Source organism: Prorops nasuta, unplaced genomic scaffold, assembly GCF_024137725.1.
Source record: "Prorops nasuta isolate Cenicafe-Biocafe unplaced genomic scaffold, Cenicafe_Pnas_1.2 PNAS00005, whole genome shotgun sequence".
Classification (NCBI taxonomy): domain Eukaryota; kingdom Metazoa; phylum Arthropoda; class Insecta; order Hymenoptera; family Bethylidae; genus Prorops; species Prorops nasuta.
Window position 1 is genome coordinate 10504598 of NW_027116802.1, and position 20159 is coordinate 10524756.

At 33.9% G+C, this 20159-nt stretch overlaps 1 protein-coding gene across 7 annotated transcripts; it reads left to right on the plus strand.

Annotated features, from left to right (window-relative positions):
- The first annotated feature begins 170 nt into the window (after positions 1–170).
- On the plus strand, positions 171–19475 carry LOC136773404 (uncharacterized). Of its 7 annotated transcripts, XR_010822613.1 has the most exons (7): positions 172–533; positions 630–1356; positions 1449–4981; positions 6256–6398; positions 6822–6895; positions 10316–10420; positions 10603–10632. XR_010822613.1 is itself a non-coding variant. In XM_066727054.1 (6 exons), the coding sequence occupies exons 4-6, from the start codon at positions 10686–10688 to the stop codon at positions 14788–14790; spliced, it is 1158 nt and encodes a 385-aa protein (XP_066583151.1). In that variant the 5' UTR covers positions 2657–4981; positions 6822–6895; positions 10316–10420; positions 10603–10685; the 3' UTR covers positions 14791–19475. The 7 variants fall into 7 exon arrangements, 2 of the variants coding, with proteins under 2 accessions (XP_066583151.1, XP_066583152.1); XR_010822616.1 differs by lacking the exon at positions 6256–6398 and having other exon boundaries at positions 171–533; positions 633–1356; XR_010822612.1 differs by lacking the exon at positions 6256–6398.
- Positions 19476–20159: the final 684 nt, after the last annotated feature.

Here is a 20159-nt window from a genome sequence, read left to right on the forward strand (position 1 = left end):
AATTAGTAATTAGAAATATCTATATTGCGGTCCCTCTACAGTCTCTACCCTCTGACGTATTTCCGCCGACCAGTAGTATCAGCAGCGACTATAGCGTAGTACCCAAAATAGTACTACGCTATAGGATATGTCGCTTTTGGGTACTACGGTAGTACCGAAAGTACTACACTTGGCAACCTTGGCCTTAAGTGGAATAAGCCCTTACTCTATGACTGTCTATGATAGTAAATTTTCAACATTGTGGGGAATCCCGAAATTACTTGACAGCCATCACGCTAACAATAGGTGTGTAGAAGACGCAGAAGCCAGAAGTGCCAGAACCTCAGGAATCGCACTCGTGCATTTTTACATATACGTACTATAACTTTTCGACTTTATTTGTCAACTTTAGTCGTCCAGGTCCAGTTATAGCTGTAATTGCAAGAATTACACTTAAGACGATTCAAAAATAGGGTAAATTAAAAAAGTTTATATACATACGTTATACAAAAATCCTTCCTCAGTGTCAGTTTAAAATGGCGCAAGTTAATTTGGTAAGATATATTTATTATTTGTTATGTCCATAACGTTTATAAATGTTATAGGCACACCGAACGTGTTAAAATGTTAATTTACATTTTTTTTAATAGCAGCCACTAATCAAAGAAGGAACAAAAATACAGCAGCAATTTTATGAACATTTACCAGATTGGTATTTTTATAAAGAAAACGAGCACAAATATCTAAAGATGATGATTGCTTTTACTTTAAGTCCTGAAACATTTGATAGAAATAACAATTTGACTAGCTCACCTTACACAGTTTTAGATCTAGTGGAATTTCCTGCAAAAATAAATATAATAGTTGAACACCTCTTTAAAATTATTTATGACCATGCAACTTTTGATAATACTAAAGATATTTATTGCAGTGTGATTTATAATGTACTTATATTAACAGAAGAATCAAGTTATATAGAAAAAGATAACACTGCTAGCAATAATAATAGTCCTTTTTATTCTTGTCCAGTTCCAATTTTTAAAGTAAAGAAAATGTTCGATGACAAATCTGAAACAATATGGTACATAGATACTTCAGGGAGAGTATATGAAAACTGGGAAGACTATAAACAGAATAATAATTTACCAAAAAGTTATATGATTTTACCAAAAGATGCACGCTATCAAGCTGATCCATCATGCTTATGTACAGAAGATCAAACAACTGTGTGGATAGAATTATTGGCACCATCTTATAATGCAATGGATGTTGCTAAAAATGTCTTAAATGTTACTTCTACAATTGGTAAAACTTATTCTGTTGGTGTAGGTTTAGCAGCATTATTTACACCAATAGGACCAGCAGTAGCAATATCAGGTAATTATTTTAATTTATATGTTCAATTACCATTTAGTTACCATGTTTTAATAATATAAACTATTAGATTTTATCAATAAAAATTTTTATAGGTATAGCTATTGGTGCTGCCAGTGGTATATGGAATATTGCTCAAGCAGTAGTAGACCTAAAAGACCGCAGTGATCACAAACAGAGTTTAGTGGATGGAGAAGCAGCTAAGTCTTGGTTTGCCATTGCTGAAAATGTTTCATCAATTGCAGCTACTGGAAGAATTCTCATATTTAAAAGGGTGGTTAATACGAGTGAAAAAATAAATAACATGCAAAAAACAGCATTTAATGTAACACAAGGACTTCATATCTCTAGCAGCAGCGCTATTCTTGGTCTTCAAATTTGTGGCTTGTATAGAAAATTTAAAGAAAATGAAACAATTACTCCCACAGATATTTTCCTACTTTCGTTGCAGCTCATGCATTTCGGGATGAGTATTGCAACACTAAAATTTGCTGAAAAATTTATATACAATTCTAAATCAAATGTTCTTCATAAATACGAACAAAGTCTAAAATCAGAAAGACATATTACAGAATTTCAAAAAATTAACAATTCTTCTGTCAATAAATCCATGGATATCATTCGCAGTGTAAAAATAATTTACCAAACGATTGATTTATATAAACATAATTATAATTATTTTTCAGAGATAAAGAATTTTATAAATGACAGAATTTACATAAACAGCACAGTATTAATTAGTCCAATACTATTAGTTGTAGATATTGCAAAAACAGTTACTATGATGGTTCCTAATGGAATAAAAAGCAATATAGCAACTGTTATAAAGGACGAAATTAAGAAATTTTTCCTCAAATTTGATACTGCTATAAAAGACTATACAGATTATGAAGAAATTATTACAGAGATACAGCAATTAAATCAACCAAAATACATTATAACTTTATTACTTCAAGCATCGACGGACTTCTTCAGTGGAGACATGACACCTAAAGATTTACATCTGGTGTTGAAATTTTTATGGGGCTACTGTAAGGAGGCTTTGTATTATATTTATGGAGAATATTACAAAAATCAAATGAAATTGAACATTGCATGCAAACATTTATCGGAAATGGTAACTGTAGTAACTACGTCTATGGGCAAATTTTTTAAATGTTTTGCTGAAGCCTTTTCCCAATTTCTATGTAAACTTAGAGATATGCAGTATCAACATTTAGGAGAACAAACAGTAGAACAAACGTTAGAAGAACAAAGATTAGGAGAGCAAATATTAAAATATTTGCTCTAATTTAACATACAAATGACCTATGTAAAGCAGATATTTTGACGTACAAAGCATAACATTTGGAGGTATTTAAATAAGTATTTTTTTCTAGTAATAAAAAATAGATAGTATATTGATCCTAGAGAAATAATATAGTATCCTAAAAGTATTTTTTTTTGTTTTTATTAATTTTTCTGTTTATTAGAATATATTGTAACAAATATACTCGGGAATAGATAATTAATACAAATATTTGCCAGGGCCACCGTAAATTTTAACAGCTTGCCTTTTTATACAATATCATGAAATATGGTCCAGTAAGTTTTTTTTATAATTTTTCTGATAATAATTATTTTGAACATAGTCGTTATAAGAAATTAAATACTGAGCACTATTTATAATAATTAATTTGACGTATTGTTTCCTAGGATCCTATGTTACTTTTAGGACTATGCATTTGCCGCGCGCACGCATGTTTTTTTACAGACGTATATATTTATTCATAACCATCAATAACTTTTAATATGACTTAATGTAATGTGGGCGTATTATTTTAATCACGAAAAAGTGCCTATAAAAGCTTACAAGTTTACAATGACTTTTTTATATAAGAATGAGATTATTAATTGATTAATCAAATGTAAATGTGTTAGTTACCATATAGATATAGCACTGACGAGGTACCTACTATAATGCCGAACGAAATAGTTTCATTGGAGATTTATGAAGCATAACGAAATAAAAAATTAATGTTAAATATTACTTGTACTTACAGGAATACGAATGAGCTACATTTAACGGGATCTCTCACGCCTGCTTTACCCACACTACAAGTCAATAAACAATTAATTTCATAAAATTCAAACGCGAAGCAAATTGAACAAACGAGCGTCTTTAGGACAAGGTGCCAGTTCTAACGAGTCAAACCAGCTTAAAAGCACTCAAATTGGATGAAAAATAATGCTGTACCAGTGTCCCGCGTTATTGAAACGGAAATAACCAGAAGTGACTTTTCTTCAAGAACGCGGGACTTTGGTACAGAGTTATTTCTCATCCGATTTGAATGTTTTTAAGCTCATTTAACTCATTAGGTCCGGCACTTTGTCTTAAAGACGTCCGTTTGTTCAATTTGCTTCGCGTTTGAATTTTAATAAACTAATTGTTTATTGACTTGTACTGTCGGTAAAGCAGGCGTGAGAGATCCCGTTAAGGGGTAAAATACATATAAATAAAATAATATCAGTCTTTTTAGTCTTAATAGTAATACATATTACACAATTATGATGTTCAAATTTTACACTTAACACTAAAGCTACCATTTGCCGGTCAAATTGACCTTTTTAAATGTAAACACGCGTGTATAAAAAATCCTTGGTAGGTTTAGTGTTAAATTTGAAACACTTTTGAAATTACAATCTATAAACGTAACTAGCACGCGTTTAATTGCATTCCTACTCAAAACTAAATGCGTTTTTCTCGAAGTGCTAAATTTTTAGCTTAATGCACAATAACTCAAAAACTGCTTAACCGATTTCGCCGAAACTTTAAGCGAATATTTTTTAATTTATAGGCCTTAGCACAAAGCTATTTAAAAATTTTTTTACCCCTATAGAATGTTTATAAATCATAGTTTATAAAGGAAATATGGCCTTATTTTTAAAAACATTGTATATTTTGTAAATTTCAAAATTCGAAACTTATAGCTTTGTGCAAAGTATGTTTGCATAAATGAATGAAATTTTCTCGCTATTTTTTATATGTATAATTTTAGTGGCCTCGACAATGTACAGCGATATTTTTTAGTACCCATTTTTACTACACGGCTATTACTTAAAAGAAAATAATGCTTTAAAGGCATTATAGACGATAATAATTATGGAAATTTATAGATTAATCTATCCAATAATTTTTTAGAAAATGATTCCTGAAGAACAAGCGATTTGTATGTATATCTCCGTTTAATACTAAAATTAACTTAATTTAAAATTTGTAAAAATTGTCGCCGAAATCGTTATAATCATTGTAAGACGTCCATTAATTTAAGTAATGCATCAATAAGCCTTAAAAAAATGTATCAAAAGTTGACAACAATTAAAATAAAGTTAAGCTGTAACGATATAACTTTAATTTTCACACGATCTTCGTTTCGTGGACTTGCGCATTACCCTACAACTCTATAGTGTATAGTCTTCTCGAACAGAGCCGGGAATGCTCCTATTCTCGTCAGTCACGTGGGGAACATACACGGGAACGGTTTGTGCTCCACAAATATCCATTAAAATCCCTTGTTTCGTATATTTATGTACACTGCGATTTTCAACGATACACCGTGATCTTACTAAGGAATTATCGCTAGAAAAAGTAACTTTTTCTTATTAATATTTTTACGTTTATTTATCACATTTAAAACTGCTTATAACACTACCGGGTTTTGGCTCTTAAGGACAATTTATTTTCTTTGATTAAAATCTCTTTATATTGATATGTTGAAGCACAGGAAAAGAAGTCCATTGATTTAAAGTTCAAAGATGGAAACATTATAAGCTGACAAATGACAAAGTACTACCTAAAGGTAGTGTATAGTACCAAGTTTGAATTATTATATACGGAAAATTGTTGCATTGTGATTTATTTGAAAGACCCAGATGCTATTGAAAATGTACTTTGAAGGTTTTATTCAGAAATGACATCTTATTATGAATTGTTATAATATTCAATGTCAATGGACAATTTTGAAAATTATGCGTTTATCACTACCTTTAATTTTAATTCTAAACGCAATCCGTTATTGTGAATGATGCCACTGTTTACTGATTTTATAATCTAAATCATGATAGAAGAGATATTTGATAATTGTTAACAATTTGCTACATAATGTAACGGGCCATACCAATCGATGATTTTTTATTCTCAAGTAATAGTTGAGTGTTTCAGAATCATTCTTGCTTTTTACCTTTATTATTTCTTATTTAGTAATATTAATTATTAACAATAATATTGTTTAAATCCAAGATGAATGTTTCAATTAATAATCCGATGATGTACCCGAAAAACATTTTGATAACGATAGATTAGCATAATATAACGTGATTGCGAATGCATATAAAAATATACATTTTTGTAATAAAGTACTTTTAAATATTAGTATGAAATGTATTTTTTTAAATTTTTATTATATGTGTCAATAAAACATAAAATTGATTAGATATTATAGTACAATTTGATTAAGTAGATAAGCTTTATTGGTGAAAGTTATGTAGCAAATCAAATACAGGCATCCGGAAGTGACAATCGTAATTTCAGGCAAATGCGGAGCAATGTTCTCCTAGTATGCTGACTAAATTTGCTTTTGTTTGTTTTCCGTGAAAACACGAGACATCAATTTAACGCTTTCGAAAGGTACTCGTCAATCTTCGTTTATCATAAAACTTGCGTCTCCATCATTGCTTCAAAAGGTTTATAAGTTTAAATTGTCGGATCAACTATATAGCTAATCGCACATTCAAAAATCTATTAATGTGATTAATATTATTATTTATAATATTAACCACTTTCTTACCCTCTTGATTGAACTTAATTAATTGCTAGTGTTAATATAATACATACAAGAATCTTTTATATTTAACTGGCAAAAGCGGTACCGTAGCTTATAGCAATGGATCAAGAAAAATGTTGGCATTTGGATTTGATGTCGGCAAGCTTAACGTTAAAGACCATCGGTGGCCGATACTACAGTATTGTTACATAGGTCTTTGCGAAGAACGTTATTGACGTCAATGTAAGTAACCCACAGTACTCGATCGATTTTAGGTATGGACAGATTGCATTAGCAGACAAGTTATTTCTTTCAATGCATCCGGCATAACAAAAACTAAACATGGCACATAAAGCATTTCATCAAAATTCACCCCTTAGCAATACTATTTAATTTCAATTTTAAATCTACAAACTTCTTCATTTCCTACAAATCCTTTTTAATTAGTTTCCACAACTGTAAACGACCCCATTAATTTTCATTAAAGAAAAAATAATTTCATTGAGCATGCCTTATCACAATGAAGAAGGCTTTTCAAATTACCGTAATGTATTGTACAATGCATTTATCCTGCAACACTTCAAATATTATCAATATAAAGAGAAATATTTAACCACAAACAGATTAGAGGTAGCATTGATAAATCATGATACTCTTCTTGTCAAGTAAAATCCCAGCAGCCACCATTACCGTGATTAAAGGAAGAAAGGTTCCAAGATAAGAGCATTGCGAGAAAACAGGTGATGAATCTTCCGCAAACTTATTGCTACTCGTTAATTCGTTGAAAAATAGTTCAGTCTTCTTTCCCTATATAGGCATGTTGTGCTACGAAACTAAAATGTTATTTGCGAAATTCGTATCGATCGATTCACTTTATTCTTTTTTGTTAAAATAATTTAAACGATAAAAATGAATAAATATGCCGGGTGACCGGTTCGCTATGGCCATTCCTACAAATTTGCATAGTATGAAAATTTGAAAGAAAAATTTTCTTATACCATTTTTAAATTCAGCCCTTAATGAAGAATTTATTAAGGATGTTAAAAATGGCTCATTTTATCTCTTCTGTTAGTAAAGCAATTTTATAATATTTTTCTATTCATTAAATTTCCCTAAGATGCTTATCCAATAAATGTGAAATCTCGAATTAAGCAATCTTTATTCCTTTATAATTCCTTCAATAAGGACTAGATGCCAAAATAGTATAATGCATGGGAAATATTTATTAAAATTGTTTATATTATCCAAATAATTGTACATTGACCATTCCTAATTAACTCTCCATTCGATATATCGATTTAAGTATAAATTCGGTGTTGCTGCAAGGAAATGAACTAGGCCTTTGTAGGCGATTGAAAATCAGCAAGTTCCAGTATTCAATTAAGGGCAGAGGAATGTATAGCAGCCATGGAATCTGATCTTGTATATAATCATAGAGAATACTGACCGAGTTAACCCTTGGCCTACGACCAATCCCAGAGCTTTGATCATGGAACGGATAGAGCAACTATTGCCTCTAATGCCATTATTCACCATATATGTGCTTGATTTTCAGGGATTAACCTCTGAGCATAAACCAGCACGATTTATCTCGTCTCTTGAATCTTATTGTCATTATCGTTTCATCATCTCTGTTTCAATAATATCTCACCTTTTACTTCCTCCTATAAAATTCTCATTACTCTAGATATTCAAGCTTTTCTATATTATAAAGATCTGATATTTCTTTCAATATGCTCGCTGACTCTGCCAAAGTTAAGATTTTGAGATAAAGCAGACTCACTGAAGTTACTTAAAAGTACGAGTTGCTCGCGTCTCGATTGTTATTACTGTAAAATCATTATCGGAAGATTCTCTTCAAGGCAATCCATTTAAAAAGTGTTTTAAATATTTTTTATTATTTTGAGATTTCCAAATCACACATACACGGAAACGCTCAAAGTGAATTGAAGTTTCTCGAAGAAAAAAAAAATGTTTTTGCTGTATCTAAAGGCTTTTCATTGTTATCGAGTCGCGACAGGCAAACCAAATCCTGTCGCTATACTCACGTTTTATCACCAAAAATTGTCCCTTTTCGTCTTTTTCCACAGTGTCAGTGTCGCCCCAAGCTACCATTTCCACAGAATGCTTCTTTTTCAGAACTGCAAAAATTTGTAGTAATATCTTCCAATTTGTTTCGTACATCTATATATGAATTCTCGTAATTTATGTACTACATCCACCAATATTAAGTCCTCGAAGCAATAATTAATTACAAATTTATCGTTATGTTTATGCTCAGTTACGCTATACATATAGTATCGAATATACATGTATCGCAAAACATCCGTTCACTAATTTTCACCAAAGGTAAATGGAATAGTATTATTTTACCAAAGCTAAAGCGTAGAAATTTGATATTAAATGGTAGAGTGAAAACTCCGGTGTGTGTTTCTATATACTGAAATAATCGTTAAAGCGCGTCGTTTTCCTAGGCTCCAATATTTAAATGTTTTTCTTAAACTTTTTACGATACCAGCGAATCTCGCGCAGTTTCTCCAAGGATATTCGTTTATCTTTATGTCTGACATTTTGCATAATGCAATTGTCAAAGATTTGCATAATTCGACGCTGCTTGCGTTTTTTTGTATCTTTTTCTATCTTCTACATAATTTTCCTGTAGTAATATACAGGCTCTGTGGAAAAATGGGGTTGTCTGAACGACAAAAGAAACAGCGAATTTTTCGATATTGTATACGTTACAGAGGAGTCTCCTTGTATCCAGGGATTTTACAATGCGGAAATGGAGGATTCAGGAAATATCTCGTTGGCTGTTGTATGGTATCATCTCGTTTAGGATCGTCATAAGTGAACGTATGAACCAAAGCTTTCTTCTGCTTTCTGTGTTCAAGAATCAAACTCGTTTCTAAAGACGTCTTTCGCGAAATTGCAACAAAATTTTTCGCTTCGAATTTTCATAAAAAAAAATTCTTTACATCTGAGTAAAGAAAGGATCAGCGTATACATATATATATATATATATATATAGGAAGGAAAAATGATAATACAGACGAAAGGAATGGATAAATTTGATTGGAGTCGTTTTGTTAAAGTCAGAGATAATATTTTGAAGAGAGGCTATAAATAAAATAAAAGAATAGCATTACCGTATCAGTGGGGTGTGATACGACGAAAGAAAAATAGCAGAGAGGGGTTGACATGTAAGTTTGATGTAATTATCCTTACTGCTTCCATCATTCGGTGGAAGTTTCACGCTTCTTATCCGGCGACGTTAAGAACATCTTGGTATCCTGAAATACGAGACCTCGGGCTTTAAGAGAATACTTTTTTCTCTACCCACCGACAATCTCAGCTAGCCTTCACCGAAGACAAAAAGATATCCTGCGTGTCATGTGAGTGATAGGGCTGTAACAGTGATCGCTTCTATCTCTCTTGTCATCGCTCCCCTCGCGTACGTCCTTCTTTTCAGCCTTTGTCAATTTTCCAAATGCACCTGATCAATTCCCAAGCAAAAATTTAATAGCTTTGCACACACTCGTCATTACTGATTTATGCTTGTGTTGTTTCAGTTTTAAGCAATCTTTAATGGAAAACGAATTTTTCAATCGCTATATATAAAAACTTGAATAATATATAGATATAATATTATGGGAAGTAATTGAATAAACAATGTTAATATTGATTGCAATTTTACATCGGTTAATATAAGAAATAATAAATTTACTTTAAGGAGCAGCACTCACAAAAGTATTGACTCTCGCAAAGTGCATATAATTATCTTTGTATACATTAATAAAGATAATATAAATGAAGCGTTAAAACATTTTTCCTTATACAAATAACGGATTTATTTATCAACTCTTTTTATAGTGACATCTTTGTCAAAAACGGGGTCGGAACTATAAAAATAAATGGGAGGATTTAAGTGATTAAATGTATTTTGCTGTGAGAAAATGCTCTTTTTCACTGACATAACATTTGTGGTTCGTGGCATGAATGTTTAGTAAGAGGCAAGAGGCTGCTATCTGATAACAGAGTAACAGCTTAAGAGTATTTGCTACGGGGGTCTTGTGGGTGGGGAAAGGTATTTTATTAAAGCGAATCATCCCATTAGTCTGACTTAATGTCAGCATTAACATTAGCATTAATTATAATTTCAGAAAACCGGGAAACTATATTTCTCACTGTGGAGGGAAACGATCGACCTATAAGACATCGTCATGTTACATTTCCACCGAATAAACGACAAAGCATCAGTGATAATGGTAAATTTACACGCACAATATGAATAACTTTCCTTTATCTTCTACATAACACGTACCATATAACACGAAATACTGAGCGAATGATGACGATCGTTGGCGAAAAATGTGAAACACAAATAGAATATCATGGATATAGGAACACGTACGGTACGCCGATGGTATTAATGTTTCTTGATTTATAGGGGACGTGACAAAAATTGAGCTGGAGCTGGAAGAGGCTCCTGACAACAAAGAGAATCGCTTGTCTGATATTCTCGTCGGCTCGATGCCTACGGAATTGGGTGCTACTGTCGAGATCAATTCAACGTATCCCGATGGTGAGTCGTTCAAAGACCAAGCTACACACGCGTGCAACACACTCGACGTTCCTGTTCACTCTCGCCAATTGATTCCTTACTGGACTCATTTGCCAAATTAGTAATTGGCCATTTTTCCAACTCGTTTGTATATCTTTATTAGTCAGACGCGAAGACTGGGAATTAGCTCGTCCAATTAGCGAAAGTGCTTCGCCATTAATATTATTTCCTGGAGGGTTGACTTAACATTTGGTGGGGATGAGGTAGAGGGGATCGAGATATGCAGGAGCGGTGCTACCGAAGTTGAAAAAGAAAAAGTTGATTTATGCCGAAGGGAACTTGGATTTGTCTTCACAGGTATGCCTGGAACAGGAGCAATCGTGGTCAGATCGGAGGAAGTCCTGATCGTGGTGTTTGTATTAGTTCTGTGGGTAGCCGCCATTGCACTATTCTTCAATCGCTGGGGCAAGATTCGAATGCTCGAGCCATACCAACCGAAATTCCAGCAGCAGCACAGGCAAAGTTGTGCCATCGTAGATCCGACACCCCTTCCGGTAAGTTGCATATACCTCTTCCCTCCATCAAATATATCAAGCATCGAATTAAGAATCGACTGGAGCGGCGAACAATAACGTACGTCACTTCCGCTTTAGGAATATCTGGTTACCAGTGAGAATTTAGCGACGTTATCCCTGCGTTCTCGGATTTCCCGACGCCCGATCAGTCCCACGAGTGCTCTTTGCCAACTCGTAAACTTCAGCGCAATGTAGCAAACGCAGCTCCATAATTCCGCTAAACGGAAGGCCTCTGGGCTCTGATTTGTGGTCGCCATTGTTTGCAATGCACGCACATACCTCTAAATATACATATGTAGCAGTTGCTAGCTAGCAGTCGATTAGGACGAGATTCCTGTATGCGCAACAGTCAGTGTGCCGTTTTCGAATCGATTTTAAGGGCAAATGGACCGCGGTAAATTCTCCTCGATGATTCACTGTGAAAGGAAATCCCCCTTTTCACTCTTCCCTTTTTTCTCGCTAATTAAATTTTTGTCTTCTCTCGCTCCTTCTTAAACTGTTGGATACACGATTGGTAGGTAAGAGATTTCTTGCAGAATAATGATTACAAATATCGAACACTCTCCGTCTTTGCAACTTTTAAACGCAGTAGTGTCGAACTTTATTATGAAAGTTACTATGGAAACTCTGGGGGCTGAGAAAGTTTCCGCCCAGTCTTGCAGTAATTCAAAGTAATTCTTGAGTTTTAACGGGCTTTGTCCGGATAGATTTTAATCAGTCCTACTAGAAGCACAGGCATTATTCTTATACAAGTATTGTTTTAACGAGGCTCCTATCATATATAATTTCGAGTTGTTTCACGACTGGCCAATTTCGAGACACACCGCGGATGTCTCGTATAGAGCTATAGGGAATAGAGCAGATCGGAACTGGCCTTGCTAAGAATTTCACTTCGCTTCCGCCGCCGTCGCATAAATTCACGGACGAGTTCTGCAAACCCAGTGGGACCGTTCAATCTTCTCTTCCGGAAGATGGAAGAGTCAAACCGTTCGTGAATAACGGGGGACGATCGTCGTGTCGTATCGTTCTCGCCAAACCGGATGTGTCCTTGTGATCTCTACAATTCCAGAGAAGCCCGCACGTTATTATTCTCGTCCAGTGTGCGATCCTGCGAAAAGCATGCAGGAATTCCGAAAACTATCCAATTGATGAAATCGATCACATCTATATATATATATATATATATAGAGAGAGAGAGAGAGAGAATGAGGCGATGATGCGAAACACGAGACACACAAGACAAAAGTGGTTTTCGGCCATCGCCACGAATCTCACTCGTAATATTTCCAAAAGTTGAGTTATCAAAAGCTTTATTATATTTACGAATAGCTGCGTGTGTATGAGGATCAAGCCGCGAGGTGAATTGATTCGTGCCCTTTCAAAGGGAATCTACTCGAAAATAGGCGAGAGGTACTTGAAAACTTGGCATCGGATCAACAGCTTAACTTGACTCAACTCAATTTAGTATTCTCAAAGTAGACAAGACTACTCCGAGTTAATTCATCTCTCTGGTCGTTTGATGTGACCAAATAACGTATATAGGAGAATGAAAAGCTTTAAGCTCCATTCGAGCCTTCAAACTAATATGCCATTTTCGTATTTGCGATTTCCACGAGCTTCCTCTACAGTCTCGCGCGCAACTTCTTCATACTACCTATCGATTTGCTCTGAGATTCCCCTTAATCATTTATATCTATAGAAGCGTTAACCACAAACCGTAACGCGCGCGAGGCATATTACTCCGGATATAAATAGATAGAACATACATCGATGATTTAGTAGTACGTGTGCTTATATCCTTTCTTTTTCCAAAATTTAACACCTGGAATCAATTTTTCTCATATATATATATCAAATGTAACACGAAGCTTTCCACTTTTCATAGTCGTATCCCGCGCGTCATCTCTCTTTAAAGCATAAATATATTTATCTCTTGTAAATGGCGTAAAATTGCAATAAAAGTTTATACTTGAGGCGAAGGCTACATAAAATTTCTAAGGAATCTAAGAGAGTATATGGACATGGATGAACGTACCGTTATATCTTATCTCGTAAATTTAGAGAAATATGGCATTCGGACGTCGCGTTTGTCATCTGGAGAGTCTACTAGTCGAGCCAGTACCCGTTTAACAATTAAATTCAGACCTATTTTTTAATTTCGGATATCGCACGTCTCGTTCGTGCAGCATTCTGCTTTTTAATTAAACGAAAATTGCTTAATAAAAGTTTTACAGCTCATAATTGTTTTTAGAGTGTCGTTTCCGGTGAAATAAGGACGTACCATCGGTTATTTAATGTACCGAGTGTTTATTTCCAAACAAATAAAGATGAGCCGAAAGAGCATTTTGAAAGGTTTTTACTTAAATATTTTAATCGCGCAGCATCCATGCATATATCGTACCTGATAATTGTTATAAAAGCGTACAGTCGAATTGAACCGCAAATGTGAATGATCGTGAGCGAACGATAATAATACACAATACGGGAGAGATTATAACGAATGAAAGGGATGAGTCTAGGCAGAGAATATTAGCATGAAGATAATAATCCTGGTAAAGGGTATAGCAGCGTGTTTCTCTCCTTGTTGCAGCACCGAACGTATTCAAAGTTTAACATTCACTGTTTGGAGCATCCGCTGCACCAGGTAAGCTGCACTTCCGGTGGATTCCCACGGCCCCGGCAGAACAGCGTGTTCGTCGGATCGAGCTCATCCCTGCTTCCTGCGAGCCAGGAATCGCCTCGCCGGACCAAGAGTGCATTCGACCTTCAATCCCTAGCCAAAACAGAGTATAACGTGCTTGCAAACGAGAGGGAAACTGAGAATGAGAACTACATCGAGCCGGAAATCGAGGAGGACGTCCTGAGGAGTCTTCGTCCAGTGAAAGAGACGACTAGACTGATACAGAGAGACAGAAGAAGGAGCTTCTGCCAATTCGAGAGGTCAGAGACCCCTACGTGCAGACAAATCCAGAAAGAGCGTGGAATGAGCGTTTGTCATTTCGAGAAAACGGATGTCCTGGGGAGACCGTTAATGCGAGACAGGGGGATGAGTATCTGCCAATTCGACAGGATGGATGTCTTGGCTAGGCCACTTTTGACTAACAGGGGCAGCAGTCCTTCTCACTTCGACAGAACCGACGTTTTGGCAAGGCCGCCCCAAAAGGACAGGGGTAACAGTTTGTGCACCTTCGACAGGATGGATGTCCTGGCGAGACCTACCTTGCTGGGGAACAGATCCTTGCTCAGGGAAAGACGAACCAGCTTCTGCAACTTTTTGGGGAGGGACGAGGAACTTGGCATCATTCAGGTGGATCGCAGGAAGAGCGTTAGCAATCTCGATAGAATCGAGACTGCTGGGAGGTCCTTGAATAAGGAGACCAGCGTTAATTTTACCGGCGAGAGGAAGGAGAGGAGTGGTAGCAACGCGATTCACTTTGATCGACCGACGTGCAGCAAGGCCTCCGACGTCGTGCTTGGATACAAAGCTACTTGTGTCTAGTACAAATATACCTTCTGTACGGTCCTGCTCTCCCTCCTTCTCTTACATATATACATATTTATGAATGTATATATATATATAGTATAGTAGAGTTGCCACAAGGTGGTATGTAGGTATGTGTTTGACATTCTGGAAAATCAGTGTCTACACTTTAAGCACCTTCACGTTCTAGATGGGTCTCTGAAGATAAACAAGCCTAGTTCGTTAAATTCAATTTATACGCGAGAAATTAACTATGGTCCTTTAATTGAATCCCTGATCGTATCAAATATTCATAATACTGCTGTCGCCTCTCAAATGTTTTCCTCCGATCGCGAAATTTTAATTTTGATATATCTCTATATTATATATATATATATATATATATATATATATATATATATATACTTAATCCATTTATTTATTTGTTTTAATTTGTCGAAGCATCAAAGTGCGTTAATCATTTTTCCGCATCAGGTGTATAAATTTCCCGCGTTAGACTTTTTATTGCGCTTCGCGACATCCGAGGTTAATGACTAATGTTAATTGTATGTCATCGGTTGGGACGGGAGTCCCTGCGAAAGTTTTCGATTCAATCAGCTTTTCCCCTGGGAAAGCTGTCGAAAATGCTTTCCCGTCAACTCAGCTAAATTTAACAGCATAGTAAACTCCGACGATTCGAGGTTTAGTAAGATCTGAATAAAGGAAAACTTATATTGGTGAAGCTGACCTTCGTGTCTACATATGAGCTTGATTCTTAAAGAAACGGTTTAGTGGCAAGTTGAAGTTTCTCGTGTTTCGAACAGTCTAGTCATCGATTGTGTCCAGTAGCTGTCAAACTACTCGTTCCAACGTGACGAAGTTTGTAGAAATGTATAGTATTACTTGTTGTTTACTTATAAGACTGTCGAGTTGGTTGATTATTCGCTCAAAAAGTTTTAATACGATTGCGAATATTAACATTAGTTCTATATAACGAACATAACGCGATCTTAATCCATACATGTGGGTTTAACGTTATACTTAGTAGTAAAAATAAATGTTATTTGAAACTTTTTAATCTGTCTATAGAGAAAGAAATTTATAAGTACTGTGGAGGAGTGAGCGAATTAAAAGCTGACTCATAAGAGTTGTTAAAAAATTTATAACACGGCTACAGTATAATATCTTCGAGCTGTGAGACCAGTTAAGTACAAATTAATAGTTAGTGAAAGAGGAAAATTCTAAAACAATTTCTTCAATTCTAGGCTGCTTTAAAGTAGATCGAACAGGCCACAAACAAATAAAAGTGGAATAATAGTGGAACTTCATTTGCAAAGCATGTGCAATGTTTATCCATTTATTGATTCATTTTTGTAGCACAGTTGAAAACTATTTTGATTTAAATTGTGTGTTGATAAGGTTTGAAATATACTATACTTAAATTTGATTAAAAAGGAAAAAAGATAACCTGGAAAATTCTCTAATTAAATTGGACCATCTCGCTTAAGACTTAGAAGACCAGCATAAGCTGAAAGTGGAAAGATTATTCGTAAGACCTTTCGTGTCTGTTTCTTCGCCTACGGTATCAAGCATAGAGAATCTTTAAGTGCACCCTGCAAATTAGGGACGAGTCGTTGACCGCTCAGCTGAGCACATCAAAATGTCCGACTTTTCGACACCCCCCCCCCTCCCTCTCCAATTTTTATCTATTTTTATACTATATGCATCGTGTGTATTTTTTCACGACTAAAATTAAAATCCTACTACGGTCGATAGGAAATACAGTACAATTGCTAGAAAAAGTTTCTAACTACTGAAAATGATTTTCCTATAATTATAGAGGCGATAAACTGTTATCACTTGCAGAAATCTGTAAAGCAAAAATAAACAACTATTCTAGGAATCGTGAATCGAGTTAATTAAAACCAGATTATTCCTCTCTTTTTTAACGGAGGAAAAAAAGGCTTTAGAACCAGATCTGTAGATATATATACAGCAGATTATAGTTTATAATCATTTAGGTATAGCTATAAGTGAAAAAGAAGCACGGCAGAATATTTCTATATACATACTCAGTGGAATAATTTTCCTATAGACAAAGAAAATTTCCTTTGCTATATATCCAGGAATTATTTCTTTACCATGTATAATATAAACTGAATTTCATGAATGATGCATGACGCTTAATCGACTATTCTCAGTCGATAAAATCGAATTTCCCGCTGATTGAATATATTCGTGAAACTTTTTCTCTATTTCCAATCTAGAATCTCCAGACTGCTCACCGTGAAAGATAAATTTTATCCTTCCATCATACTTCATCTTAATATTCTGGGCTGAGTACTTAATATCTTATTGAGAAATGTTAATTGGAAAAATGCAAATTATTTTATATCTACTTTCGGCGCGGCGGTTTATTCATATTTTTCATTGTTTCTCAATGTTATAGCAAAATACATTTTAAACTCCTTTAAAGTATGACATATAGACCAATAATAAATAAAAATAATTCTCTGATTAGTAGATATTAGAAAACGTTGAAGATCAAATTGAACAATTTAATACAAACTATTCCTAGAGTGGAGAAGTAGATTAAAACGAATTCGATATTACTTGTGTAATTATGTTAAATAATAAATAAAAGGAACATATATACAATTAAAGACCAACCAATTAACTGGCAGAGAATTAAAATCTGACCAATTTAACTTTTTGCCATTACCATTCGTCTTTTAAAAATCTTTTCCTCTTTAAGGGACAGACTTAGATCTAGAAATCTCTCAGGCATTATAGTGTTACGGCCACATGATACAGCTAAATTCATAATAGAAATTGCTTTTTATCCCTCGGGACATTTTATTGGATACAAGAGCAGGATCAGACCAAGTATTCCTGCATTAAATCATTTTATCAAAAATGATTTTTTTTTCCATAAAGTCTCTTTTTTTAGGGAATTGAAACGCTTAAACAATATTCATCTATTTACTCTCATAAACGTATTGTACAGATACACTATAACTGTAAACACGCGTAATAAATTATTCAATATGAAAAGCATTTTCGCTAGAATTCATTTTGTAAAATTATAAAACTTTAATTTCTTATACAGAGGTTGTGCGAAAAGATACAGCACATGCTCAGGGATTTTACAAGTATTAATCAAACTTTTCCATTATAAACAACTTGCAGCTTAATTTGTTTTATTTCGTCATGCAATACAGACATCTTGTTATTTTGCCCTCAAACGGTTAAAGTAAAAGAGGGCTCTATAATAATGGTTTGTTCCGCAGAAGAAATGTAATTGACCAGATAATTAGATGATGTCAACTTTTCGGTTATTTTTCTCTCTCCATCTCCCTCTTACCAATATACAGAAAACAATTTTTTCCCTAATTAATATATTCTATATGATTGCTATGAATAGAGTAAGAGGATATATTTTATGCAATTTAATTTCCATTTGTTACGAAACAGTAATAATTTATGAAAATTTAGTGATCTATTTTAACCATTTTGAAGAGGATTGCTACAAATATATATGTACTATATGACGACATAATGTTTACGACCAAACTTTAATAAACTATATCTGTAATAAATATGTCTAATAAGTTGGTGTTGAATATAACCAATATATTTTTAAAACAAATTGAAATCACTACATTTGATAGAGATTAGAATTGGGTCTTCAGAATTACTTCGAGTAATCAAATTATAATAAATGTTTAATGGGAAAGTTGCAAAGTTGTTTATCCATCTCGACTAGCTGTTCGAGAGTTATCTTACTTCATTCAACTCTTAAAATTTGCTGATAATGGGACCTTTTAGCAAGTAGTCAAAACCAGCCTAGAGTAAAATAAGGGTAGCCGCTCTTTAAGAAAAAAAAAACATAGAAAAGGCGTTTATAACTATATCCAAACCTTAATAATATATCCACAAAGTGTAGGAAATATTTTTAAATTGTAACAGGAAATGAATAGTAAAATGATTTCTAATGGAAATGGTGGATGTGTAAGTTTGCCCTATAATTACAATTTTTAACAAATTATAATAGTAACCGTATAGACTTATTATTAATACCTATTGTTATGAAAAATTCAAGAGCTTTGGGGCTAAACCGAATAAATCTATTTTTATGAAAACGTGATCAGTAATGGCTATCGGTTAATTTCTTAAAGTACATCAGTTAAACTCCGTAGCGATTTTCAATGAAACCGAATAAGTAAGTTTTATTTTTTAATTTTGTTAAAAATGACTTAGTTTCTTTGATGTATTTTTACAAATTAACCGATAACCGTCACGAATACATACTTTCTCAAAAAGGGATTTATTCGATTTTCCTCCAAAGTTCCTCAAATATTCGCTGACTCAATATTGATCAAGCGTTATATAGAATATACATATTTTTTTATAAATTTCATGTAAAAATTTAACAAAAATATGTATATTCTTAAATTTTACGCTATTTTTACGAAATCATAACAGAAAAAACGAAATAACAGTTAATGATAATAGTTTAATTTATGCACGACATATATTATTAAAATACATTGGACACATGATATTTCCTTCTATTATATAGATGTACCCTAAGAAATCCTTTTTCATGACAATTTAAAGTTTATCGATTACGGCCGGGAGAACTCTTGTATTGCCAAAATGTATATATAAAATGCCATATAGGCTAATTTTAACAATAATTTCTGTATAAAGACGCCATGGAATAAAAGATAATTTATAGATGTTTAAAGTTTCGAGAGTGTTTTACTTCACCTATTATCCTTATCACCTTCGAAAATATTTTTAATATTCTCAATGACTTTGCTTCTCACTCTCCAGTAAATTTTGCTTTAAAATTTATTTCTTCCCATTAATCCAGATATTGTTCAACATTAAAATTCCCATGTTATAAAGAATAGGCAATAAAATAGCTCATAATAATATGCATAAACATTTTACGAGTGACCAACTTATATATTATTCTTTTCTCTGCAATTTTGGATCTACATCGTATAAGTCAGAGGGAAAATAGAAGTTGGCGAAATACTCGGCACAACCATTAAGGTGGTAGTACAGTTGGAGTTGTAGTGGTTCATGGATGCATCAGAGTTTACTCTTCTTCCAACAAATTGCACGTGGCTCTTTGCTACACAGCGCTTTTTATGAAAATGAAGATTTCTGGAAAATTCTTCTTTAACGTAGCACGAAAGCTTAAGTTCGCCCTCCCGATACAAAAGCCAATAAAAATACCGAGGCTCCCTTATCGAGTAACATCTCTTATCTCCTATACAGATGGCCTTGAGAGAAAAAACCCCTTACACAGCAAAATATTTTCGTTTTACTCGGAGCAGAAAGCTAGAGAAAAAATGGTGAAAAATTTAACGAATCCTTGTATTAAAGTTTAGGTT